At 44.4% G+C, this 25,452-nt stretch overlaps 1 protein-coding gene across 1 annotated transcript in view; it reads right to left on the reverse strand.

Annotated features, from left to right (window-relative positions):
* cacng2a (calcium channel, voltage-dependent, gamma subunit 2a) overlaps positions 1-24,618 on the reverse strand; it is a 53,720-nt gene extending 29,102 nt beyond the window's left edge. The window contains exon 1 of the mRNA XM_071907602.1: positions 24,393-24,618. Coding sequence (XP_071763703.1) covers positions 24,393-24,618 — 226 coding nt within the window. The remainder of the gene's footprint in view (positions 1-24,392) is intronic.
* Between the last annotated feature and the right edge of the window lie 834 nt (positions 24,619-25,452).

The raw sequence follows: 25,452 nt of genomic DNA on the forward strand, positions 1-25,452 counted from the left end.
GAGAGACAAAGAGAGAGATAGAGAAAGGAACATACAGTCAATAGCGACTTTGGGGCTTTCTAAAAAAAACTGCTGTCCAGGGTGAGGAGACAAAGAGAATGAAGAAGAAGGATCAGCAGTAATAGTTTGTACAGTATTTGTTTCCGTGGGCAGGAGACAGAGCTCCAGGACGGGGCTAAACTAACCGTTAGGCCCGCTCGCCACGCCGCTATAGGACCTAAACCGTCCTCTCTGCAGGACCGGGCCGACTCCTGCCTGCAGCACAGCGCCACACTCAAACAAACCCAGCTTAATCCTTTAGCCCTGAATTAATGGACTGGCATGGATTTGAGAAGCTTCATCCAGCATACTTTACAATACAACACACTGACTGTAGCCGGACAAACACCCTTTACAGTGGAAAAACAAATCTTACTGGGAAGCGATCCTTAATAGTTTGTATTTTTCTGTCCAAACTGAGCTACCCAGCATGCATCTGACAGACGGCGTCATGCAGGAGGCGGCTAAGTTCAACGTGAATCCTTTCACAATATGATATTTAGGCACAGTAAAGATTCATAATAAAAACAGCTTTATAAACTGTTTTGAACTGATGCCAGAAAAATATTTATGTCCTGATTTCACAAAACGATGCAGGTAGCAGCCATGGACGACTATAAACATCATCTCAACTTTTATTTATTATTTTTATTTACACAGGTAAATATATGTATTCTGCACCCTGTTGCCTCACCCCTGGCTTACCCACCACAGCCTCAACCAAATGGATCTGGGGATTCCAGTTTCATCCTCATTTGGTATGAGGAGGAACAGTAAAGACACAAAATGAAACAGACTTTTCACTCTGCATCACGCACCAAAGGGACACTAACTGTTGGAGATGTTATCAATAAATAGGAATTTGAATTTTCTCTCCAATCTCCCGTACGGGATACAGCATGCAAACTAATACTTTCAGACGGTTGAAGTAAGTTCAACCGTCAGCAGAGCAAATCACTAACTTTCTCTTGTCCATTATACTTGTATCTCCATTTTATCTTTCATTTTGTAATTGTGTTTCTCATTTTATTACTTGTTTTTTTATTTATTTATTTATTTATTACTGTCTCTTTTGGGGACAACTTGTATTGTCTGGGCATTCATGTGCTTTGGCAAACACTTATGTAAAGTTCCATCTGTTTTATCTCTGTTTTCTAGTTGTATCCGTGTTTCTCTTGTATTACCCTTTATTCCTATTTTTTTTATTCTTTTTTTATTCAACTTTATTTTATTTATTTAATTGTGGTACTTTTACATCACTGTCTCTTTGGGATGTATTGTATGTAAAGCACTTTGTAAACACTGTTTTTTAGAAAAGTGCTACACAAACAAAGTTCTTATTATTTTTATTTTCAACAACAATGTTATCCCCTTTGTTACTTCAGGTTAGCTAGCTAATGCTAACTAGATAGTTTGCAAGTTGCTGTCATATGATAAGTTAAGATAAGACTTTATAACGCCCTTTGACCTCTTGCTCTGTGTTTCTAGCGATGCGTTGTGTTTGGAGAACAAAGCGTCCTATCTGATCACGGCCTCAGAGCTTCAGGTTGGTTTACATCCACAGCCTGGAAAACATCACGCTCAGGTCAGTTCAGTTCAGTTCAGTTCAGTAAACTGGCAGCATCACTGTGGCATCTGCATGGTGGATTGTTCCCCTGCAGCCTCTGCTGGTGATGAAGCTGTAGCTGGTGCTCATGCTCTGTGATGAAAACATAAATGATTTGACCCCTCCGCCGCCCTTTTCATATGATTTACATCACGGGCCCTGGAAGTGAGCTCATGGTATCAGCGCAAAATCTGCACAGTGAGCACAGTGGGACAGTGGCTGGGCATCATAAATTCCCTCTTAAAACAGCTGCCCATTGATCTTATGAGCGTGCCGCACTCTTATTTAAATCAATTGGATTCCCAACCACCATTAATAACAGTGGGAACACTTGAGGATAGATCTGGGGAGAGGGGGGGGGGTTACTTTTACTAGCGACTATAAAAGATCACAAATCAAAGGCGGTCGATGCAGCTGTTTCACTAGATTATAAAGATTACTGTATGAGCAGTGACCCACACACAGTGAGACAGAGGCAGAGAAGCAATGATAGAGAGCTGCAAGAATATAGCAATGGAGAGAGAGAGGGGGAGAGAGAGAGAGAGAGGGGGGGGGGGAGCGGGCATATATAGTATATGGCTTGATAGAGATGGAGGGGGGGGATTTCTATATTTTAGGTGTAATTTTAAAGGAATTTTCCAACATACTGTTATGGACAGTAGGTGCTATTGGGGAAAAATGTAAATAATGAATTGAACTGAACTGAACTGAACTGAACTGAACTGAACTGAACTGGGTGTCAGTGTAGCTGGAGGAAACTGTCACCCGTTCAATCCCTGCAACATGCATGCATCATATCAAAGTGTCCTTCACCAAGACGCTGAGCCCTCCCTGCTCAGTCAGTGGAAGTCACTTTGGATAAGAGTGTCAATTAAAAGCCTGGATGTAAATGGAGAGAGAGGCGGAGAGACACTGAGAGAGAAAGAGGACAAGGCACAGAGAGAGAGAGAGAGAGAGAGCAGAGCATGCTGGGTAATGCAGCAGCAGGAAGTGTGGGGTCGGTCTGCTGTCAGGGCGGTCGAACAATCTGTCCACCTTGCTGCTTGTATATTACACACAGCATCGCCGCTCTGCGGGCTGCATCAGTGCAGCAATATTGCTTCTAACATAAAACCAGGAGGAACACAACCGCAACAATACAGTACAAACCTGTGATCATGTAATAACTGCTGGATAATGCAATAACCTGTCAAAATGTGATAAAATGTCTCTCTGAATGGGTCAGAAATGTTATAAAACCTGTGCATTTCCTGGTTCATATAATAATGTATCACATTATGAGGAAAAGATAATACAATATCAGGCTTTATTACTTCTCTGACTTACTTAGACATTTGATAACGTTTTGTTATTACTTTATCAGTTGCTACAAGGGTGTCACAACAATATTTCCATAGACAGCATGGTCATATGATATCTTTGAGTGTGTTTGTGTGTGTGCATGTATGTGTATGTCCATGGTCTGTTTGTTAGTATGTTTGCATGCTGCAGACTTGTGTGTACAGTCTCTGAACTGTATGTGTTTCTGTGCTGAAACGCCTGTGTGTGTGTGTGTGTGTGTGTGTGTGTGTGAGTCCTGAGACATGATTAGGTCCATGGGCTTATAGTGCAGGGTGACTCACTCTGGTGCTTGTGGGACTTTGGGGTCCTGGTCGCCCTCCCGGCCTGTTAAACACACTTCAGCAGCGCTCCCAGCGACACGCGCTCGACCCAAATATGCTGTATATCCGGCCGGCCGCCCACACAGCGCTTTGCCATCGCACACAGGCATGAAAGTCACCAAATGCACAAATGTTTAGTCCTCAGCTGTATAGTAGAGCTGAACGATTAATCGAAAACAATATGAACTTCTGCAATTTCTGCAATATTGGTGAAGTATCATTCAGCCTTCACATTCATCCATTTGGCGATGTATCAGGCTGATATTGGCCTTTTATTAAAAAACATATATCAGCCAGTCAGTGTCGTTCACCTCTCATATGATGGATATGATGCAGTTTGATTGATTATATATTTTATTTAGCATTGATACATTTTTGATCCATTTTTTTGATTGGATGCCACACAAGTATGCATGAATACTGTGATTTAATTATGATTATCCTGAGTTTCAATGGAAGTGTCACAGGTCTAAATGTGGTTTTGGAGGCTTTTCCACCTTGCCATGGATACATTTGTGGTGGAAACACTTAAGTCATTTATTTTTTGGCATTGTTTGGCATGAAAACAGTCAAATTTTAGAAACCTTTGTCGCATGTCATCCCCCTCTCTCTCTACCCCGGTCTCTCCTGTCTCTCTCCCCTTTCTAAAAAAAATGCTCCCCCCAAAAATCCCCCCCCCCCCCCCAAAAAAAAACAAAAAACACAGTGAAAAAAAACCCAAAAACAGTGAAATAGTGAATATCGGCACAAAATATGAGTTTTGGGCAGCTTCAAATCCAAAATCATCACTAGCCCTATGTGTCTTGAAAACCCCATGTTGGTCAAACCCTAGTTAGCCATAAATTGTAAATGTATAGTACTAGAGTACGTATAGTCGTATAGCATTTGCTCTTCTCTCCAGCCGTGTCAGGAAGTCTTACAGTACATTCCCACTGTACCTCGGGCTCAGTCGGGCCTCTGCCAGCAGCAGTACCAACAGCGTATCAGGTTATACCCACACCGCTCCCAGAGCCAAGCCTCTCTCTACCTGATAGGACTATCGCCACGCCACGCTACGCTGATTTGTGGTCGCTGTTGATATTGCTCCTGCGGACGGCTTCGGGGTTGGATAACACACAGCTCAGTGTCGGGAGACGCCGCACAAGGAAGGAGAGGCGTTTAGGTGCTTAGCTCATTACGGGTGTAGAGCGCACAGCGGCTATTTGATGGAATAAAACCAAATGATTTCCATAACAAGGAAGGCTTGAGAAGAGCCTCCGTGCCGAGGTCTCGGTTAGAATGATGTCTATCTAGGACAGATGATAAGGGCTGGAAATATTATGCAGGGCATCCATCCATCCATCCATCCACCCATCCATCCATCCATCCATCCATTGTTGAAACACTCCTGAATATTAGAGCCGTAATCATATTCTCTGAGTGGGGGAGTGAGAGATATACAGTTTTACAGTTGGCTACATTCGCCGTGATTATGACTCACTCTATGTTCATATGTCAGTCTTTCGTGGCAGTGAAATAGGATGTTTTGTATTCCATCCCTCGCTAATAACACATGGAACAATAAGTCATCATCATCTGGAAATGGCTCAATTACATCACATCCTCTGAAGGAGATCTCGCAAAGGAGCGGCGTGCTGCCAACTCCTCCAGAGAGATGGAGAGCTACATCGTAACTGCATGTTAAAGGGTCTTGAGCAAGATTTCTAAATTTCAAGAATGAGCTTTGTATCCTTTATGGGCTCAGAGACGGAAGAAATAAACAAATCTGTTATAGTGGTTAAGTAAGGGCAGAAACACCCCAATAGAATATTCTCTCATAAAAGTAAGTCCTGCATTAGAAATTCTACTTGGTATTGTATATTACAAGTGATTGTAACAGTATAAAAAAATAAAATAAAAGTATGCATTCTACATGGCATTCTATGATTTCATTGCTTGGGAGAATTTAGTCCTGAAAGTAATAGCCCAAGTTTTTGGGAGATTGGCCTGTTAGTCAACTTACCCAGATGAAAGCTTCGGTAGCCGTAACATGTGGGTCACAGCGAGGAGGATTTTCATGAATGAGCCCTAATGAAACCAAGGCTTTGTAAGTCATGTGAGTGCCTTGGACTTGATTTTATTTGACTACCCGTTAAGCAATGAGAACATAGACACTCAAATCATCCATGTGTCCCTGGTAGATCTTTGGCTCTGGGCCTCCATGCTAACACTTTAGCAGACACTATGTAGAGTGATTAGGCGACTAGCATTATCTCAAAAGTGAGAAAATGAGAACTTGTAGCAGCGCTACAGCTAAATGGTAAGTAATCCTAAATGATAAGCAGCTAAATCTGGCAGTTTGTGTTGGATATTGATCAAATTTACACAAAATATGAAAGATAACAAACAGTTTTGAATTACAAGGGACTATTTTCCCTGTTTCAAAAATAAACCTGGCTACATCAGCTGCATTGAGTTAACTCATTGTTAGAATATATGAGACAACCGGCCATATAATGATAACCAACTTTTTATTACTAAAAAGGTCAGTCTTCTTTCTTTGGATAATGCTAGTAGCTGCTATCACTCAACATGGTGAATGCTAAAGTGTTAGCATGGAGCACCAATGATCTACCGGGGACACATGGATGATTTGTTGACCAACGGGCCAATCTCTCCAAAACTTGGTGTATTTCTTTAATGCTTTGCCCTCTGAAGGTCACGTTGAAGAGGTTTTGGTCCGCTGATGTCGGCTCTGTTTGCCTCATCTGTCAGCAGGCTGGCTCCAACTCTAAAATAATGTACCGAAGTACAGCAGTCGAGTAAAATACTTAGTTACTCTTCACCTGCGGTGGTATTTTATTCAGCATTTAAGCACATATGGTACCTCAAGCTCATAACTGGAACTGTCCGTAAGGTTTTCCTTGTGTCTCTGCTCTCTTTGCTTTCGCCTGGTCTCTGATATCCCTTTCTCCTAGCATATGATATTAATCTACACCCCCCACTTCTCTTGTACAATGCCCTCGTCTCCTTTTCCTTTCTCAAAAGCGTCTGGTAAAAGATCACTCCCACCACCACTGTGTCTGCATGTGTGTGTGTGTGAGGGAGAGAGAGCGAGAGAGAGAGAGAGAGAGAGAGAGAGAGAGAAAGAGAGAGAGAGGCGTTTCCTCAGGCAAATGAAGTACTTGTCGTTTTGAGTGGAGTGAGAACTGGCAGATGGGGAACATACTCCCTTTTTTAACGCAGGCTTAAGGTCTAGTTGTGGAAATTTTCAGCTGATTGACTTACATCTTGAGAGGCGTTTTTTTTTTGGTTTGTTTTGTGTTTTGTTATTTTGTTTTTTTTAGCATTTGAAACCACTGCCATGTGACATATCCTCACTAAAACTGCTGGCTGTACACAGGCAAGACCAAACCTTCAAGTGACATAACTTCAGATATCAAACACATACGCTGAACAATGTTGCCTACGCACTAAATTATCTAAAAAACGAATAAAGGCCTAAACAGACTTAACAACACAAAAACATAATCCTAATAATGCCTTCCCTTCTCATTTTGATCCTACATCTTAGGAGAATCTTAGGATAGCATCTTAGGATCCTACAGGATCCTAGCATCTTAGGATCCTACATCTTAGGAGAATTCGAGGAGAAAAATCAGTGTAATTTCCTAAAAAGCATGAGGCTGGAAACTCTATAAATATGACGAAAGATAGTGATTACAGCAAGTAGTTGTGTGTATTTGTGTTTGTGTGTGTGTGTGTGTGTGAGAGAGAGAGAGAGAGAGAAAAAGAGAGAGATCCCTTATGTATTGCTGCATGCACACTTGCATGAACACGTGTATCGGTGTTTATGCCCGGTGCGTTCTGCTCTGCCTAAGCACTTAATACTCTTGTGTCAAAAAATGATTTGAATAGAGGTCTCATTGAATTTAAATAATTCCATCACCGTCCTCTTGTTCCCGAAAAACCGCATACCTCAGCAACACTTGAATAGTTTGCGAGATAAGGTTATTGAGGAGAGATAACAAAGTCTTTGCAAAAAAAAAGACAAAACCCACCGAAAGGCGCGCCAGACCGAGAGCAGCTATTTCCAATAAGGTGAACTGAGGTAAATGCAGTTACATTCTGGGTAGTGATGAATTTATGAAGGCAGGAGTTCAGGCAGCTTGGGGGAAATAAGCCTGTGTGAGTGACTAATGCTGGTTTACTGTAAACACAATATCTCATACCCACATTACAAATCTTGTGCCGTCCCTGATACTATTGGATGTCTCTCAAGTGGGAAACGCTGCTCAATTTACAAATTCACATGATTGCTACGGCTTCGGACAGTCTAATCAATAGCTGTGATCGTGAACGTCTCTCCCTCTCTCTCTCTCTCTCTCTCTCTCTCTCTCTCTCCGAGCCAGAGACTCTGATGTCATCAAAACGTACGGCCTGGAGCCACTTCATCGACAGCGAATGGCAGACTGACTTTGTGGACTTTGTGGAGAAACGGACATTTGAGCTTTCCCACCAAGAATGAGCTTCGTTTTTTTTTAAAGCGGCGATAAAGGGCTAGGAATCAGAAAACGCAGCCTCATCCCCGGAAGATTCATCCCGTCAAAGTCACCTTCTCCATCTTTGCAAGTTGCAGTCGTTCTCCAAGGTGCCGTGCTGTCGCTCGGATCAGCAGGAGAGACAAACTGTGGCACTGAGAGACAGCTGCTTTATGCCCAATACAAATCCAAATCGAAATGAGGGCCTATAACATATCTGAACATATTCACTTCTCTTTTATGAAGTCTGAACCGTCTTCTTAAAATATACCAAATTGTGCGCTGTAAAAGCAAAGTGCCTTGAAAACACAAAACGTGGTGACAACTGAGCTGCCACCAAGCAGTTTTCTTGGGAAACTCTCTTATGTATATTGCTGGTCACCACAGAAGAAGAAGACTAAGGCTCTACCAGTGAGCCTGAAAAAAAACCCACTAAATTAAACTCTGATTTCTTTACTTCTGAGTTTTAAACATAGATTTGAACTGATGAAGAAAAATCTGAAATAAATACTGGGGACTTCTTATCCTAATTACTTAAGGAAAACACTGGGTATAAAGCAGAAATACTTGTAATTACATAATAATGTGGTAAATTGCCCGAAATCCATTAAATATGGCAGCTTAATGTGGCTTAATGACCTAAAAGTAAGGTGGAATGAACTGTGTACTTGGTCATATGTAGCCTACTTGCTAAGAAATAAAGAACAAGTTTCCAAAAGAAGCCAATGCAGAATACATGTATGTAGTATTAAGTATTTGGGTTTCCTCTGCTATCCCTTTAATGCCCCCAAACACCAGTTCACAGCTTTGTTGCTGCTTTTCCTAGTTTCAAAACACCAATCGCAGTGTTTCAAGATACTCTCCTCCAACAGTGTGGAGACGTGTGTGTGTGTGTGTGTGTGTGTGTGTGTGTGGTCCCAAAATCCCCAAATTCTTAACGTCTCGAGAAATCGCTCTTAATACCTTTCTGTAGCTCTCTAAACGCCCCACTCTCTGGCGCCCCCACTCCTCCCCTCCCCCCTCTCTCTTGGACCGCCCGAGGCAGAATGATTAATTTGTGGCTATTGATTTCTCTTCCTGAGCTGAAAGTATGTGAGAGAGAGAGAGAGAGAGGGAGAGAGAGAGAGATGAAGAGAGAGAGAGAGAGAGAGAGAGAGAGAGGGAGAGGTAGTGTGTGAGAGAGTCAGAGAGGAGCAAACGGGTGTGAGAGAGAAAGTGAGACTTGGAGAGAGAGGAGGAGGAGAAGGGAGAGAGAGAGAGAGGGTGAGAGAGTCGGTGTGTCTATATGTTAGGGAGAGAGAGCAGGCGAGGGGGGGGGGGGGGGGGGTGTATGGGGGAGCGGGGGGTGGTTTGGGGGTGGGGTGGGGTGGGGTGGGGGGGGGGGGGATACATCCAGTATTCAGTGTAGTGCTTCTCTGCAGTTCTTTTTTTTCTAATCTTTAATGTAGGAAAAAAAAAAAAGCCAATGGTTGCAGTCTGGATGCGTCAAACCACCTCCCCTCAGTCTCTCTCTCTCTCTCTCTCTCTCTCTCTCTCTCTCTCTCTTTCTCTCTCTCTCCCCCCCCCCCGCCCCCCACCCCCTTCCTCTCGGTGGCGATTGGCAATTCACTGAGTGTCCACATGTCATCTCTTGCCCTGCTGCAGCGGCGAGGAGCGAGGCGCGGGGAGGCGGGCAGGAAGGGAGGAAGGGCAGTTAAAGGCGGGCAAGACGGCCAGATGGATGGAGGCATGTATTCATCCCTTTCCTTGTTTCATTACATCTATGTAAATGCTGCCGGGTTATGTGTTTGTACCCCCCCCCCCCAACTCCCCTTGCACCCCCCCCTCTCACCCCCCCCGCCCTCTTTTCACGGGCCGATATAAGACAAAACCGCCGGTTCTCTCAGATAAAGCTCCGCCAATTCCTCGCCACCTCTTTTGATTCCTCTTCACCATCCTTCGCTCTTGTCTTTTCTCTTCAACTAAATCCCCACGCAGCCTGTACAGAAATTTAATATTGTTACTGGTGGCTTCAAATAAGAAAAAAATAACAAAATAAATAAAGGAAGGAGAGGAAAGGAGGCATGGGGGGGGGCAAGATGACAGGCCGTGTGATGATCGGCGCTTAATTCTGTTGAGTAATCATTTTAATTAAGCCTCGATCTGGTTAGCGTTTCCGGTGACTGGCCCGTCTCTCTCTCCCTCTCTGCATATTTTTGACAGATGACGTTTTGGAAAAGAGTACGACCTACATTCGCTGTTCGCAAATTAACATTCCACATCCCCCCTCTGCCCCCCGCCAGACTCCATATACTTAATAAGAGAAATGAAATATGTACAGTGATCAGCAAGTGCCCATTTTGTCAGGTGACATTTCAAGGGCAAGTACAGTGGTGGTGATGGTCGATGGAATGAATATATTTTGTGCGACAGATGTATTTGTGCCTCAGCCGTGCAAACTGACGGGTTCACCAAATGGGCGAGACAATCAAGACGTGTGGAGATGCAAAAATTCAACAATTATTGTTTCCTTTTTGCCTTATCTTCAGTTTGTAGTGGTTTTACATGTTAGAATGTTACAGGATTTTGGAACATTACAGTGTGAACTTTTACTTGTCATACAGGAATTTCAATTTTTCTCAATAAGCTGAAGTCTTGGGCGTCCTGGTGACTGGCGCGCGTCATGAAAACACGATGTCCTGTGTTCGAATCCGACCCGGGTCATCCCTCTCTCCCTCCCAGTCTTTCCTGTCTGTCTCTACTTTCAACTGTCAAATAAAGGCAAAAACGCCCAAAAAGTAATCTTAAAAAAATAAAAAGCTGAAGTCTTCCAGGGGTTTGGATAACCAACGCCCCTGCTGGTATTTGTTTCTTTGACCTGGCTTCACAAAGATCAACAAACAAACCACAGGAATGTCATACCAGTCGTCACCGCTCCCACCGCCGATTACATTATAGCCGACAATCTAAGTACAAGAAAATGACCAATTATTCTTTATTATGGACTTTCTGTGCTGAAAAATCTATTGAAAGGATCCATAAAACAGAACTGCCTGACAGCTACAGTGTTTCATCAAACCCGTGCTGCATGATGAGAGCTGGAAAAGCCACAGAAGCACACTGGCAGGTCCAGAAACTTGTGGATTACAGCAAAGATGTGAGAAATGCTGCCAGTCTTTCTTCATGTCTGCTGCTGTAGCATCAGACACTACAAACTGACTAAATCCAGGCTGGACTCATGGAGTTTGGTGAAATGAGCACGGTGTCTTCAAATGCAAATAACGTGAAGAAGACACGACTAGAAACAGGAAGTAGCTTGACAGTGAAATAGTGCAGTGGAAACGAAGGTCTGGGTGCGGATGGGCGGAGAGATTTACCTTCAACTCTGGTTCAATTCCCAAATCATGACAAGGAGTTTTCTACGGTGAGTGAAGTTTTTATTTTCAGCTAAAGTTTCTGTTATTTAACCATGACTAAAACCTCACCTTAACCTTAAACTGTTTTAGTTGACTTGCCTAAACGTATCCCTTAGCTAAACTTTTCACATGCTGAACAGGTGAAATAAGCTGTCCAATCCGTGCTATTGTCACATAATCGTTTTGTGGTGGAGGAACGTAAATCTTCACATTATTCGTGTCCGCAACAGTAATCTGCGTTTCAGAGTTTGTGCTCAGTTCACAAAATGTTGTGAGACTGTGTTGCTAATTCTCACCACTTTACAGGCTGTGGACTATGGAGGTCAAACTGGCCTCTGCTTATCTCACGTTACGATTCGATATGCAATATGGGGTTCACCATTTGATACAACCACGATAATATTTAATCAATAAAAGTTCAACGACAAGTGTGACTGTTTATTTCTTAGCCACACATCTTTCTAGCGATGGCATTGGCTTGCTAGAATGTAAACAACAATTTTAAAATGTCATTACAAAGTGCAGATAATTTAGATGGAGAGCTTGTGAAATTGTGATGGGCAAGTTTAAAAATGGAGCTAATATCTTGATTATTTTTTCTGCCCCACGATACGTTTTGTCACATTTGTGTATTGCAATACACTGAAGTTTCGGTATATCGTCCCGTCCCTAATAAACACGGTTTGGGTGTGAGTGTGTGAGTGTGAACCCCACTAGTGAGTTGTTTCCTGTTTGTTTCGTCCAGCAGTCGGACGGCGGTGAGTTCTGACTCCTTGTCCGCCAGCAGCCCGGTTCCCCCGGAGCGAGCGGTATGAGGAACACTGTGGGTAAATAAAAGATTCATTTTCACGAGTTGTTCATGCTGTCATCCTAAAGACAGGCGCAGCGTTCGCCCGTCACGGAGGTGACGTAACGGCGTGATGACACATTACATACACACAATATTCCACATACACAACTGTAAGGCTGGGGAAAGGTCACAGCACCGCCGCTGTCAGGCTCGCTCAAATCCACGGCATTGGGAGAAAAAAAAATAAATACATGCATGTGTGGCTCAGGTCTGCATGACGTCTGCACTCGTTTGCAAGCGAAAATGTGCGTGTGTGTGTGTGTGTGCTGGTGTGTGTGTGTGTGTGTGTGTGTGCCTCTGTGCATGCTGCTATGATCATGAGAGACTCCCTGTCCTGGAAAGTGATCTGAGAAAGCAAAGGGAAGCCACGCTGCTCCTCATTAAAAATTCATCCTGTTCCTTACTGCACTCAGAAAGACAGAGGCAATGAACGTGCGCACACACACACACTCACACTCACACACACTCACACACACACACGCACAACAGTAGAGGAGGAGGACAAAGGCGGCATGCTCGATTGGAAATTGCATCATCCTCCTCAGTGGACTTAGCAACACCTTATCCTCGGCTACATCAATATGTAGCGATGATAACAGCGGCAACTTCATTTTGACAAATTCCCTGATTCACTCTGATCTGGAGATTAGCGTCACATTGTCTTTTTATCCTGCCGAAAATCAGCAGCGTCGTCAGCAGTTTGGCCGATGCTTTGTCTAAGCATTAGAGTCATAGTACGTACCTCTACAGACATGAATAATCGAGTGTCAGCCGTTCCCAGACACCAGGTTTACATCATTTCCTGTAGGAAACCTATTAAATCATCATCCTTCAGGTTAGCCCCCCGACTCACTCTATCAAACTGCTTAGGCTACACAGAAGAGTGATAGAGCAAGCAACACAGAAAGAAACAGTCTAACTCGCGTGAAGTTTGGTCACATTCAGCATTTAATGAAATCAAAATTCACTTTTTGGACCGTGTCATGCACTGGAGTCATTTGAAGCAATATCACTCCTAACTGCCGGACGTATACCAGGATCAATCAAACCAAATTTTCGCTCGGTTGATCCTGGTATATTTCAAACTTCCAGCGCTCCTAGATTGACCTTGTCGGCGTCATTACTCCCAATAAAGTCAACGCTCTGACACAACAACCTTTCATCTTTTTCTCCTTCGTATTATCTTTGCTTCGGATTGAAGCGGTTTTTCAGTGGTCTCGTTTGACAGATACAGTCTCATTACAACTGTTTGTTTTCCCAACAGCGCCATTTGCTGTGACAGTGGGGTCTGCCAGCCCCGCCGACTGCAGTAAATACTCACTCTGGAGTGCAGTAAACACGGCCATCTGAGCAGCGTCACACTGACAGGCAGCTCTGACGTCCTCAGAGACAGACAGGCGGGCAGACGGGCCGCTCGTTTTGGCCCCTCCGGGCTCCCCTATCAACCTGGCCACCCAAGGACGTGTCGCAGCTCTGAAGACACCGAGCCTAAAATATGTGGATAGCGAGATGCGAGTTGTGCAGTTTTTTTTTTACATACTGACAGCTGGCTAAGCTGGTAAGATGATTTTGTGCCTTTTTTTGGTAGATGATAGGCAGAAGAAGAGGGGAGGCGGAGGTGAGGAGGAACAAAACAAAACCTGTTACCGCCTCTGTCTGCCCTGCAGTGGAGACTCGACTCCTAAACTGTGAAAAAAAATCAATCCCAGTAGAAATCCGTGTGTCTCAAATTGCAACGCTGTCTGGTTTGCTTGCATTGTTGCACAGAAAACAAATCGATCGTATCGTATGTCAAACTAGAAAGACACCTGATATCTAAATACACCATAATGCCTGGAGTATGCATTTCAAACACAGACGCACACTCATCTTATCCTCGGCCATCTGGACCGGATCACCTTCATCCTCCCAGACTGGCTGTGTTACATTACTGTATAAGTACATCTTGCCATCTCTCTCCCTCCCCCTTGCCCTCTATATTTGCCCTGTGCTCACTTCTCCATCTGTCATACTCAAGTGTCGTTACCTCCGGTCCCTTCCCCTGTCCTCCACCCTGCCCCGGGCTGTGACCCCCGCCTGGCCACATGAACCCCCAGCCCTCACCCCGCCTCTGTCCGGGCCAGAGAATCTCGGTCTGGGATGGTTTTGGCTTCCGCTTCCTTCTGGACGACGGAGCTGGAGCTGTCAGCACCTCTCCCACTAGGTGCTAAGAGGGCCTTGCAGAGGTGGGAACATCTCTGTCCCCTCTCCTCGGCTCTGCTCAGGGCCTGCTGGGCCAAAGACCTTATTCATAACCTGCAAAAGGACTAACTAGGGGCTTGGTCTGAGATCCAGGTACAGCCAGACCGGGAAGTCATATATTCAGCGGCACAGCTGGGGTAAGCGACCAGACAGACTCTAACTATGGCCCATCCCTTCCCCCAACTCTAAGATGATGCAGTGTGTTTGGGCTGCGTTCTGACACAAAGCAAATACGGCGTAATAGATTGCAAATGAACTGCGCCACGGACACCACCAATTAATCAAAAGGCAGATTGCCGTACTTTCTCCTTGCTATTGCAGAAAAAAAAGGAGTGAATCGCACCTCCTTAAAATGAATGGATTGTATCTGCAGTTAATTATCATTTACTACAGGGTCTCTTTGGGATGTTTCCACAGCTTAAGGATACGGCCAGTGAAGTGGAACGGAGAGAAGCTCTGCCGCGATGGAATCCGAGATTGGCCTGGTGGTAATTACACTTTCATTGTAAGAGGATCAATTCTATGTAATCAGAGCGCAATCTCACTGAAAATCGAGTGGTTATTCAAGCCACTTTAACATGGAAACTTTACATTTGCAAGAGGACAACATTTGTTTGATAAACAGTAGCTGAGAGCAAGCAAATGGTTAGTGGAATCTGGTTGTGCTGGACTACCGACTTGCATTTTAACTACTATTGCTCTGGACCTTTTGACCATTTTTGTCCCTTGAGATGCTGAGTCACGCCTGATATCGCATCAGATCCACTGTCTTTGATTGTTAAAGTCACAAATGAAAAATGTCTGTTTGGTAGCTAATTCTCTATACCAATTTTACCATTTTACACCAATTTAACAATTGCCAAAAAAACACAAAAAAACATTGCCAAAATGTTGTATTTTCTTGTATTCTTATATAAAAATCCTGTTACTTTTATTTCCTACCATCTACCTAATACTACCATCTAGTACTACCATTTTTTAACTACCCCACCCTCCACCCCTCCCATGCAACTCCCCTTGAAAACCCTGTTTCGTTTTGGAACTGGAATTTATTCATATTCATTTTGAAGAATCCAAAATTGACAGCTCAAGATTATGCGTAAAGCATTTTGGAGCTTTTGAACACATTCCCTCCCTGTGTTATGTCCCGCCCCAACGTCCTGGTTCAACTGGAATTGTGTTGAATTACGGAAGCAAGACACCATGGAAATGCCGTTTCCTTGTGACTTTAGCGGTGAACTCTTTGTGTTTTGATCAGACTCATTTGAGCAGTCAGTCAACAGTCGCTGCCTATCAGTGCATTGATGTGTGTTGGTGAGGTGCATCGCCCTGCCCACTCCGTCCAGTGCTGCCACACAGTGAGCTCATACAAATACTAGCCCAGGGTGTGTGTTGTATTGATGTGTTCTCTGGTCATGTAGTATAAAGATAGACCCCCAACAGGACCAACTGCAGCTAAAAATAACACGTGTAAATCAAACACACACACACACACACACACACACACACACAAACATGCACACACAAACACACACACACACATACAGTGTGTACATGCAGCGCTGGCTGTGATGATGAGGAAGTGTCGGGGGTCGGAGGGGATAATTATTATGTGGTAACTAAGACGCTGCCCGTCTTTGATGCATGTCCCATCTTTAATAATGCTTGTTCTCTTATTTTATTTTTCTAATTTACGGCCGAGGCTCTTACTCCCTGGAGCGGGGGCTTCGTCTCCACGCAGAGTGGGTGACAGCGTTTATGGGAGAGTGCCACCGAAGTTTACAGCACGTCTCCCATCGATCAAAGCCATCAGAGCCATTAATCATACGCTAAACCAATTACCATGCCATCACCCCCCTCCGCTGTCCATCTCATCTCACAGACACTCAGGAGGAGCGAACAGAGCTACCAAGACAAGGCTGGCCGCGACACTACTGTTTATACACAAAGAGAGGATCAGGGTGTCTTCTACTTCTCCAGAATGCACTTTAAATCCCCATTGTCTGTGGACCTTATTCCCACGGCAGCCATTTTGAATTTACGTCACTCTCAGGGTGGGAAACTGTACTTGGAAAAGCAAGTACAGCCCAGCCATGTATATCAAGATGCATATCATATAAATGTCGGGAATCTGACAAAAGTTTATTATTTCACAGATTCCCCAATGAAAAACATATTAGAAATGAAAGGATCTCAAGAATCTGGAGAGATATAGGTTCACAAGGTAATATATTTGTCCCACTATAGCTAGCTACCTAGCTAGTAGCTAACAAACTAGTAAGCTAGCTAACTTCCTGCTAAATTCAAGCAGTTGTTCTAGCTTGATAACGGTCTATCTGAAGTCCTCACTTATGCGCTGAAGTAACATTAGTTTTCTTCACCATAATTGCACTGGTATTATACCTATCGTATTGTATATTGTAGCCACAGACCTGAGGCTGCTCTCACCCATAATCAACGCACTCTACACTGATATCCTGACAGGGATGGAGAGTCGACTCCAAGAGAATCGATTCTCGATTCATCACATCGAATGTGAGAAACGATTCTGCTAATAAACAGAATTGGACTCGACTCCTGTTGCAATCTCGACTCCAAACTCTGGAATCAAAAAATGTAGGCCTATCTATACTAATCTGTGTTCGATTGCCTTGGTCTGATCTATTTCACAACAAATGGGGACGGGGGAGGGAGAAATTCAAGGCTCATTGATAGAATGGCAACCGGCGTAAAACTTAAACTTTTGTGTTGAATTTCATTTGGAATCGGAATTGATTTAGAATCAATTCCATTACAAGGAGTCGGAGCCGGACTCTAACATGTGGAATCGTCCGTCCCTGTATCCTGAAACCAGAGTCTGCTGATGTCTCTGCAGCAGAATTATAGCAAATGGCAAGCTCAACAGCAATACAATTGCGGGCTAGAGCCTCGCACTGTCTCCCACCACAGCCTAATCCAGTAATGTCTGGCCTATAATTTGGCCTTAGTGGGCAATAGAGAGGGCAAGGTGGAGACCAATAAAACAGTCGCGGACGGCAGTGACTGTCTGCAGTCTCAGCGGAGCTCCAATGAAAGGCAGGCGAGGGCAAAATGAATCCCATCCATCGCCGGCTGCTGGGCAGAGTGACAGTGCACCGCAATACAGACCCGTCACTTTACACAGGCGGGGGGGGGGGGGGCAGAGAGTGGCCCAGATGTGGTGATACTGTCCTGACGCTGGACAGCCAGTTTAAACAGCAAAGCGGTTTAGGGTCTATAGCTCCACAAGTGGCTGCAAGCCCCTATCAATACACCCTGCTTTCCATCCACGCTGCTGTGAACTTCTGTCCAATAGACCGGCTGCCTGTAATCCGGCCCATGCAGATGGGTGTACAGTGGATCGGTGTCATAATACAGTGTAATGCCACTTTAGGGCCGGGACATTAGCCTGGGTGGGCATACTCCAGCTGGGTAATCCTTATCTGATTGGACTATGAGACTAATCCCGCTCTTCTCTGCCGCTCTGCCCTGCTATCTGCTTTAATCTCAGGCCCGTCTCTCATCCTGCCTCTCTGTCACGCACACTGCTAAGAGTACGCATTTACAAATATAACCACGCACACATGTATGAGCTCAAGAACACACACACACACACACAGCATACTCCCACACGTGTTTGCAAATGCATGAATGTACACTACAATGATACTCCCACATGCTTATACATAAAATCATGAGGCAGAATGCATGCACCATGATCTACAGTACTCTCATGGTGATTGACAGGAGCTGAGGGAGGCCATACGAGAGCGGTAGCCATTTTAGATGTCCTTCCGCCCTGCATCTATCTACGGATTACTAAATCAAATTATTTCTGTTGGGTGTAGAACCGCAGTGTAGCAACAGGGCACAGAATCAGAGAATGAATTCAGTGTTTTTTTTTAATGCATCCTCAGTCTCATCCACAGACACTAGGAGGACGAAGCCAGTGAGTAAAGTTCACACGCCTAAAAACAACGGGGAGTGTGTGCCTCCGATGCCTTCATATTCATGTGGCACTGCAAAGCTTTGAGCAGCTCTTACTGTACATATAGCATGGAAGAAGCAAAGAAAACAGACGTACTCCATCTATTATTGATGGTTCTTCATGATCTGGACGCGGCGGGGAAAGAGAACGACCAAGCAAGGTGGAACGTTGAGGTGAGTCATGAGTCTTAATGGACATCTCGCCCCATACAACAGGTAATAAAAGACACAAAAAATCAGACACCCTGGTGGTCCTCTTTCATCATACGCTTCACCATTTCTCTTCTGCACCTCCTCCCTGATTCTCTCTCTCTCCCTCTCTCTCTCTCATCCTACAGCCATTGTGGAGCCTGAGGGCGGCGCTGTAATGAAGATGAATGCCTCAGATTAGCAGCGATCGCAGCGCGGTACACCTGGCTGAGAGCGCAGGGAGGCAAGGAGGACGCTCTCGCAGACGTCCCAGATAGGACGGACGAGCGCCGGCCTCCGGGGCCCGATCCGTCAGCGACACACGTGTTTACCGTGTGCGCCGGTCATGCCTCGCCAGCCCAAAGCACACGCCGAATCCACCTTCTGCATCCCTAGACATTCGAGACTTTGCATTTCAGCGTCATCTCCACAGGGCGTGTATGTGATATATATTTGAATAGTTACACTACCAGTCAAAAGTTTGGACACACCTGACTGAATGTACTATGTTTTTCATTATCTTTAAAGCCATTTTCATCTAAAGGCTTCTGCTTAAATGCTTGAAATTTGTTTCTTAGACAAATATAAATAGTGAAGTTGATCCTGTGTATGAATTTCTTTCCAAAGCCTTTGCCTTTCCATCAAGACAAAGGGCGGCTACTTTAAAGAATCTAAAATATAAGATAGTTTTGATTTGTTTAACACTTTTTTGGTCACTGCACAATTCCATTTGTGTTATTTCATAGTTTTGATGTCTTTACTATTATTCTAAAATGTGGAAAAATAGTAAAAATAAAGAAAAATGTGTGTGTCCAAGAAGCAGAATTGGAATCCACAGACTGACTCTTGACAGTGGAAAACAGTCTAACACATCTGGAACTACAGTAGTAGTAGCAGTATAGTAGTATCATATTTTTAGATTATAACATAGCATTGGTATCGAACTCAAAATTCTGGTATCGTGACAACAGCAGTCTGTGTCCTGGTCCTCGAGATGCCATGATGGGAAGTGGCTAACTGCTCAGTACTGTGCTGAATAAAAAACAATATCGTTCCTGTTAAAAAGGTCTTCTAAAGGGTTCCAATAAACATAATGTGGAGTTATTAGAACCCTTCAGGTCCTGGGACATGTGAGCTGTCCCGGGAGAGCTTTTGGCAGAAGCGCTGTAATATATCCCGAACTGGACCATTTGACCTTTTCTACATCATTATAACCATTGCACTTGCTGGGGTTTGGCTGGCAATCACCCAGGGAACATTATTGACACACAGAGTATTGTGTTTTCTACTGAGGCAAATACAAAGACTGTGCTAGAAAAAAAAAATCAGCAGCATTTACATGAAGTGGTTCTAAAGGCAGCTGTGGGATTCGACAAATTAATCCCATGCTTTTGCAGGTGCATATTCTACGTCGCTTTCAGCATGACTTATAACTCAGGCTAGGGGTGAAGACAAGTGTAAATCTACTAAATTGATATGGGATGTACTGTGTTTTACAAAGCCTGCAAAAAGCTCTACACTCATTTTCATAACTAGAGAAGCAGAAATGCATGATTTCTCACTGCTGTGATTTACCTGTAGGAAAATACACGGACAATAGGCAGACGTTTTGTTTATACCCCCCCCCACACACACACACACACACAGACACACACAATCCGTTCTTTCCCCGGAGTGAGAATATATTGTGTTTCTCTGACAAGGAGCAAGCGAGGCGGAGGTTGGGGTGTTGAGGAACCCTGTGTGGGTATTCCCCTTTCGCTTTTTCACAGGTTCTCCTCTCCAGGAGCTGGTTACACAAACAGAAACCCTCGCCCACCTGTGTCCACTTTGTGAGCTGGATGTGTGGGCCTGCGCTGCCAGGGTTACAGCAAACTGGTCTGTGTTTTCTGTTGCGATAAGGACAGAGGGAGTACTTCAACCATTTGCAGCCTTAGTTGCTGCCTGATTACCAATAAGACTTCAGTTAAGGAGAGCTAGGGGAAAGATGAATACGAGTCATCTCGGCACTTTGAATTAATTGAGCTAAGCTGCATGCTGTAGCCTAATTAACATCTGAAATGTTAAACTTGATATCACTCCTCCTGACTGTAGAGAGTCTATGGTGAAACAAGCCTGGGTTTCCAGCAAGCAGGGTGCTTATCTCTGCCTCTCTCCAGCTGCATCCGGCTCTGTACTTTTCTATTTTTCAGTATCTCCGATTTTGGTTTAAATTGTGCAAACTACCTATAATTAAATGTACTCGCTTTTTAAGACCCAATTTCCCTAGCGGGAAGTCATTTGAATTGGAATTTAAATGAATCTGACCCCAGTAAGTAAATGCAGTGGCGCCCCTTTTTCCACTCCCTTGCCTCTTCTGGGCCTCGGATCATTCATGAATCACACATGACAAATCTGGGTTTATTTCCTGCCATTTTGATCCAGGATTCAAAGGAAGAGGCTTGTTGTGTGTCTATACAAAAGCTACATAGTGGCGCTCTGAACAGCAAAACACCTTGAGCCAAGAGTGTGATGTTTTCATCTCGTCTTGACTCTGGGCCGTTTTGTTTGCCAATTAAATAACGGCCTGGCAGGAATAAGGGTCAGTCACTGTCACAATTACACTTCAGTGGTTATTAATCCTATGTGCATTAATATAATAATTGTTGGAACACCTTATTGACAACAGCACTGTATCAGATTTTTGTATTTCATCCTGGGAAAGTTGCCTGAGCATGCATGCGGCTTTCCAGCAACACCCGCTTCACATTCACAAAGTTACACACACTCAAGTCTGGAAACTGTCCAGTACAACCACAGTTTTATGCTACTGGCCACTGAGCAGGTATACTGGAGCGGTTAGTGTGTCAGTGCCTTGCTCAGGGGCACATCGGAGGTAGATGTAACATCTGTCAATCACTTTCACTTTACCCACCCAGACTTTCCCGGCTGGTCCGGGGATTCGAACCAGTGACCATCAACTTCTCTTCTCTTGCCTTTCACACCAGTGGAATAGAATATGCTCCAAGTCTCAAGATTGTCATGTGAAATATCCAACTCTGATGCCATGAAACAGGAGCACCACTGCTCATGTCAAGCTCATGAAATGCAAACACGGTCGATGCGTGTCATGAGCAGAAGCAAGATGCCCCTGTTCCTGTTCCTGTTCCTGTACCTGGGAAGAGTTAATAGCTGCAGGAATGACAGAGGGAAACTTGAACTTGAAACAAATCCGAAGCAGCTGCTGTATTTGGCCTCTGGTCAAAGTCACCTGTCCAGTCCAGGTCAAATATCAGCAAACCGCCTGATGTTGGTGGACTGCTTGGACGGGACAGCGGTAACTCAGAGAAAGTTTCAGAAACGCACATCGGCACACCTCTAAGAAAACATCATTATCATTGTTATTACTGTTAATGCTGTTGCTGTCAACGTGCTGTAACCTCAATGCAGGAATTCAGCAATTCTTTTTATGGAGTGATACCTAAATTGGACTTGTTTCCTCAAATCTTTCTCAATTATTAAGCTTTAAGCAGAAGGTGCAGCCTGAGTCTGCCGGAGGAGCATGAAGCCAGACACCGCGGCCTTTCAGGATCTCACAGCTAAGAAGATGAGCAGATTTGTAACGCTCTGCGCCCTCACAAGGTTACAGTGCCGCACTCCAAGTCAGCGCCCAACGCCTCCGCCGGGGCATGACAGGAAACAAGCCGCCTCCGTTTGACGAGGCAGACGCGGGAGGTCGCCCCGAACCTGCGCTCGGGACGTGAGGCTGTTTGACATCTCAGAATACACCGAGCGCAGCCAGGTCAAAGGTTACATGACAAGCACCGTTAAGTTCCACCATCATCAAAGTTGTCAGGCAGATCAGGAGCCGCTGACAGAAATGGCTGCCTCTCTGCCACTGTGGATGTCTTGTAATGACAATAACTAGTTTTGGGTCATACCATAATAAAATCTTCTTATGAAAATAAACACCCCATCAAAACTGAAGTGTCACTTTTTACTATTTGAGATAAAATGTGAAGTGGAAAGAATACAACATTGGAGAGGAAGCAAGTATCATCTAAAATAAATAAATATCCAAGGATGGGTGCTTTTACCACGTTGGCCCAGAACTTTCATGGTGCTTGTTATGTGTGTGTGTGTGTGTGTGTGTGTGTGTGTGTGTGTAGGTAGGGCGGGGGGGGGGGGGGACTCTTAGGGTGCCCCAAGCAAAAGTGGGCCCTTCGGACAGGCAAGGTGATACTCTACTGACATGGATCCATTGGAGTGTGTGTGTGTGTGTGTGTGTGTGTTTGTGTGTGTGTGCGTGTGTGTGTGTGTGTGTGTGTGTGTGTGTGTGTGGGGGGGGCATCTTGTCAGAGGGACTTGATTTCCCAGCAGCCCCTGTGCTGCAGTGCCTCTTCATGTTGGGAAAGAGAGAGAAAGGGCAATGACAGCTGCAGCGGCTCCTATGTATAAACGCACATATGAAACGTTATCATCTGCAGGTCGTGAGTTCACTAAACCCTCAGCTATGCAAAGCCCCTTCATCTAATATTTGCCACCAAAACCTCCAAACGCTTTTAACGAATCAATGACTGATGACTGACAAGATATTATTCATATTAATCAGATTAGAGGGAACATCGGTCCTCAATCCCCCCTGACATGATTTTTTTTTTAATTCAACTTCCAACAGATTGATCTTGATCTTTACTCTTGTTTATAATGATAAAAACTACAAGGTCAAATTTTGGACTCACATAGACTAAGGCATGACAGGTGTCCCACACTTTGCCACACCCACTTGACACCCATAGGCCCTTCAGACAAGCAAGGTGATACCGTATTAAATTAGATGCATCAACCTGGAATTTCTAACAGCGTCCCTTAATTAGGATTAGACCGATATATCCAGGGGTTTTTTTTTTTGGGCTATTTATTTGAAATTGGATATCGGCTAGTGGTCAATGTCGTCCACCTCTGATATGATGCAGGTTCTTCCCTGACCGCAGCTAGTGAATATGTTTTTATTGTTGTTTTATTTCAGATGTCTGACCAGAGAAACCATTCCAGTGTGGTGTGGGAGGATTTTACTCAACAGCTTCAGGGGTTTCAGTCTGTAAAACCTGCAGTGAAACCTGCCTCACCCTGCTGACCCACCTAAGAATTCTGTTTGTGGATTTCAATGGAGAGTTTTAGTGTCCCATGATGGTCTAAACGCTGTCTGAGAGGTCTTTTCCACCCTGACAAGGATACAGTCCCGGGCGAAACACCGAATCCTTGTCATTCTGGGGATTTGGGAGTGTGAAAGCGGACAGATATTCAACGGTCGCACAAAATATTGGCTATCGGCAACTTCGATACGAAAGTATACTGGCATCGGTATCGGCCTTCAAACACCCATATCAGTCGAACCCTACACTTCATGTTGGGAAACAAAGGGCTAAGCTGCCTCTGTATGGTGAAGTGGCATGTAGGGGAAAGTACAGTATAAGTAATGGTTCTTAACTGGTTCTTTAACAGGCTGTGTGGTTCCACGAAGAACCATCACCTACTAAAGAAACACTTTATTTAGTGGATGGTTCTTCATGTTCCTCATTATAGTTCTTTGGAATATTAAAAGGTTCTCAATCCTTGTTTGAGTTATTGGGTGGTGGGTGATGGCATCAATTTGGAAATTAACCATACCACTCCATGCCTAATTTAAACAAATGGTTCTTTAAAGATCCAAAGGTTCTTTGTGGAACCAGAAATGGCATCACTCCGAAGAACCATTTTCAGATTTTTCTGTGTGTACAATACAACAGTGAAGATTGCGGTAGTATTGGGGCTCCTGAGCTCCTGTATAAACCCCCAAATTAAATCATGTGGGCAGTGAGAAAGTTTTTTTTTTGCATGCAGCAGCAGCAGCATGGAGAACCTTACCTTCCAAGCAGCAGGTTCTCCACAGTCCCGAGTGGGTCATCACCTCCTCGTTCTTCTTGCTGGTCTCGTTCTCGTTGCTGGACTTGGTCTTGCAGACGCCGCGGGAGTACAGCCAGTAGTCCGTGCCGACCGCGATGGTCATGAGGCTGAAGGCCGCGAAGGCTCCCACCGTGGTCAGCAGCATCTGGACTCCGCGGTCGAACAGACCCATGTTTCCGCATTCCATGAAAGGGGGACCCCCTTTCCTCTTGATGTACAGGAAATAAATATTTGAAAATTTGCGGGACCAAACCAAACCGAAAAAACGGGATATACTCGAGCGAAAGGAGGGGGAAGGAGGAGGATGCGGTAGGAGCCTTATGGTTGCGTTTGGGTGAGGACCGAAACAAGAGAAAAATTGGGGAGCTTGTCTTGGAGGAGGGGGGGTTATTTTGGAGGAGAGGACGAGGCAGTTATGTCTCTATCTTTTTTGTATTCAAAAGATATAAATTGTGGTATGCAGAGGGTAACAGCACCTCAGCAGCCCTAGGCCTATGCCTTGCAGCTGCAGATGTAGCTCACTATACTTCAGCTACTTGCAGCGGGAAAAAAGCTACAAACGTGAATATTAACACTGAGCTATAAAGGATTAATAATGTCCTAAAGCCTGGAGTGCCAGACCCGAGCCTAAAAATGGAAGTGAACTGAGGCGAGGTTTATTCTCTATAGGCCTGCACAAAATAGGCAACCTGTTTCTTGACTTGTAAGGTTACAGATAAGCACTGTTGTAAATGGACAGAGCTGAATTAACATGAGCTCAAATGGAGAAAAAAAAAGACGGCTGGGGGAGGCGTTAGAGTAATGGCAGGCTTACAGTACAACAGTTCAATATGTCTGTTTGAATGAGTTACAGTTACTTTAGTCATAGGCTATAACATTGCGTTTATATGTGCTAGTAAGAATTCAGAATTATATATTCAAAGCTATCCTAAAGACTATTATTATTAGTTATTAGTTAGTCAAGAGAGGGGAAAAAGCAAGGAGAGAAACCGGGAAGGGAAACGAAGGACAGAGGGGAAAT

The sequence above is a fragment of the Centroberyx gerrardi genome, chromosome 7 (genome assembly GCF_048128805.1).
Source record: "Centroberyx gerrardi isolate f3 chromosome 7, fCenGer3.hap1.cur.20231027, whole genome shotgun sequence".
Classification (NCBI taxonomy): domain Eukaryota; kingdom Metazoa; phylum Chordata; class Actinopteri; order Beryciformes; family Berycidae; genus Centroberyx; species Centroberyx gerrardi.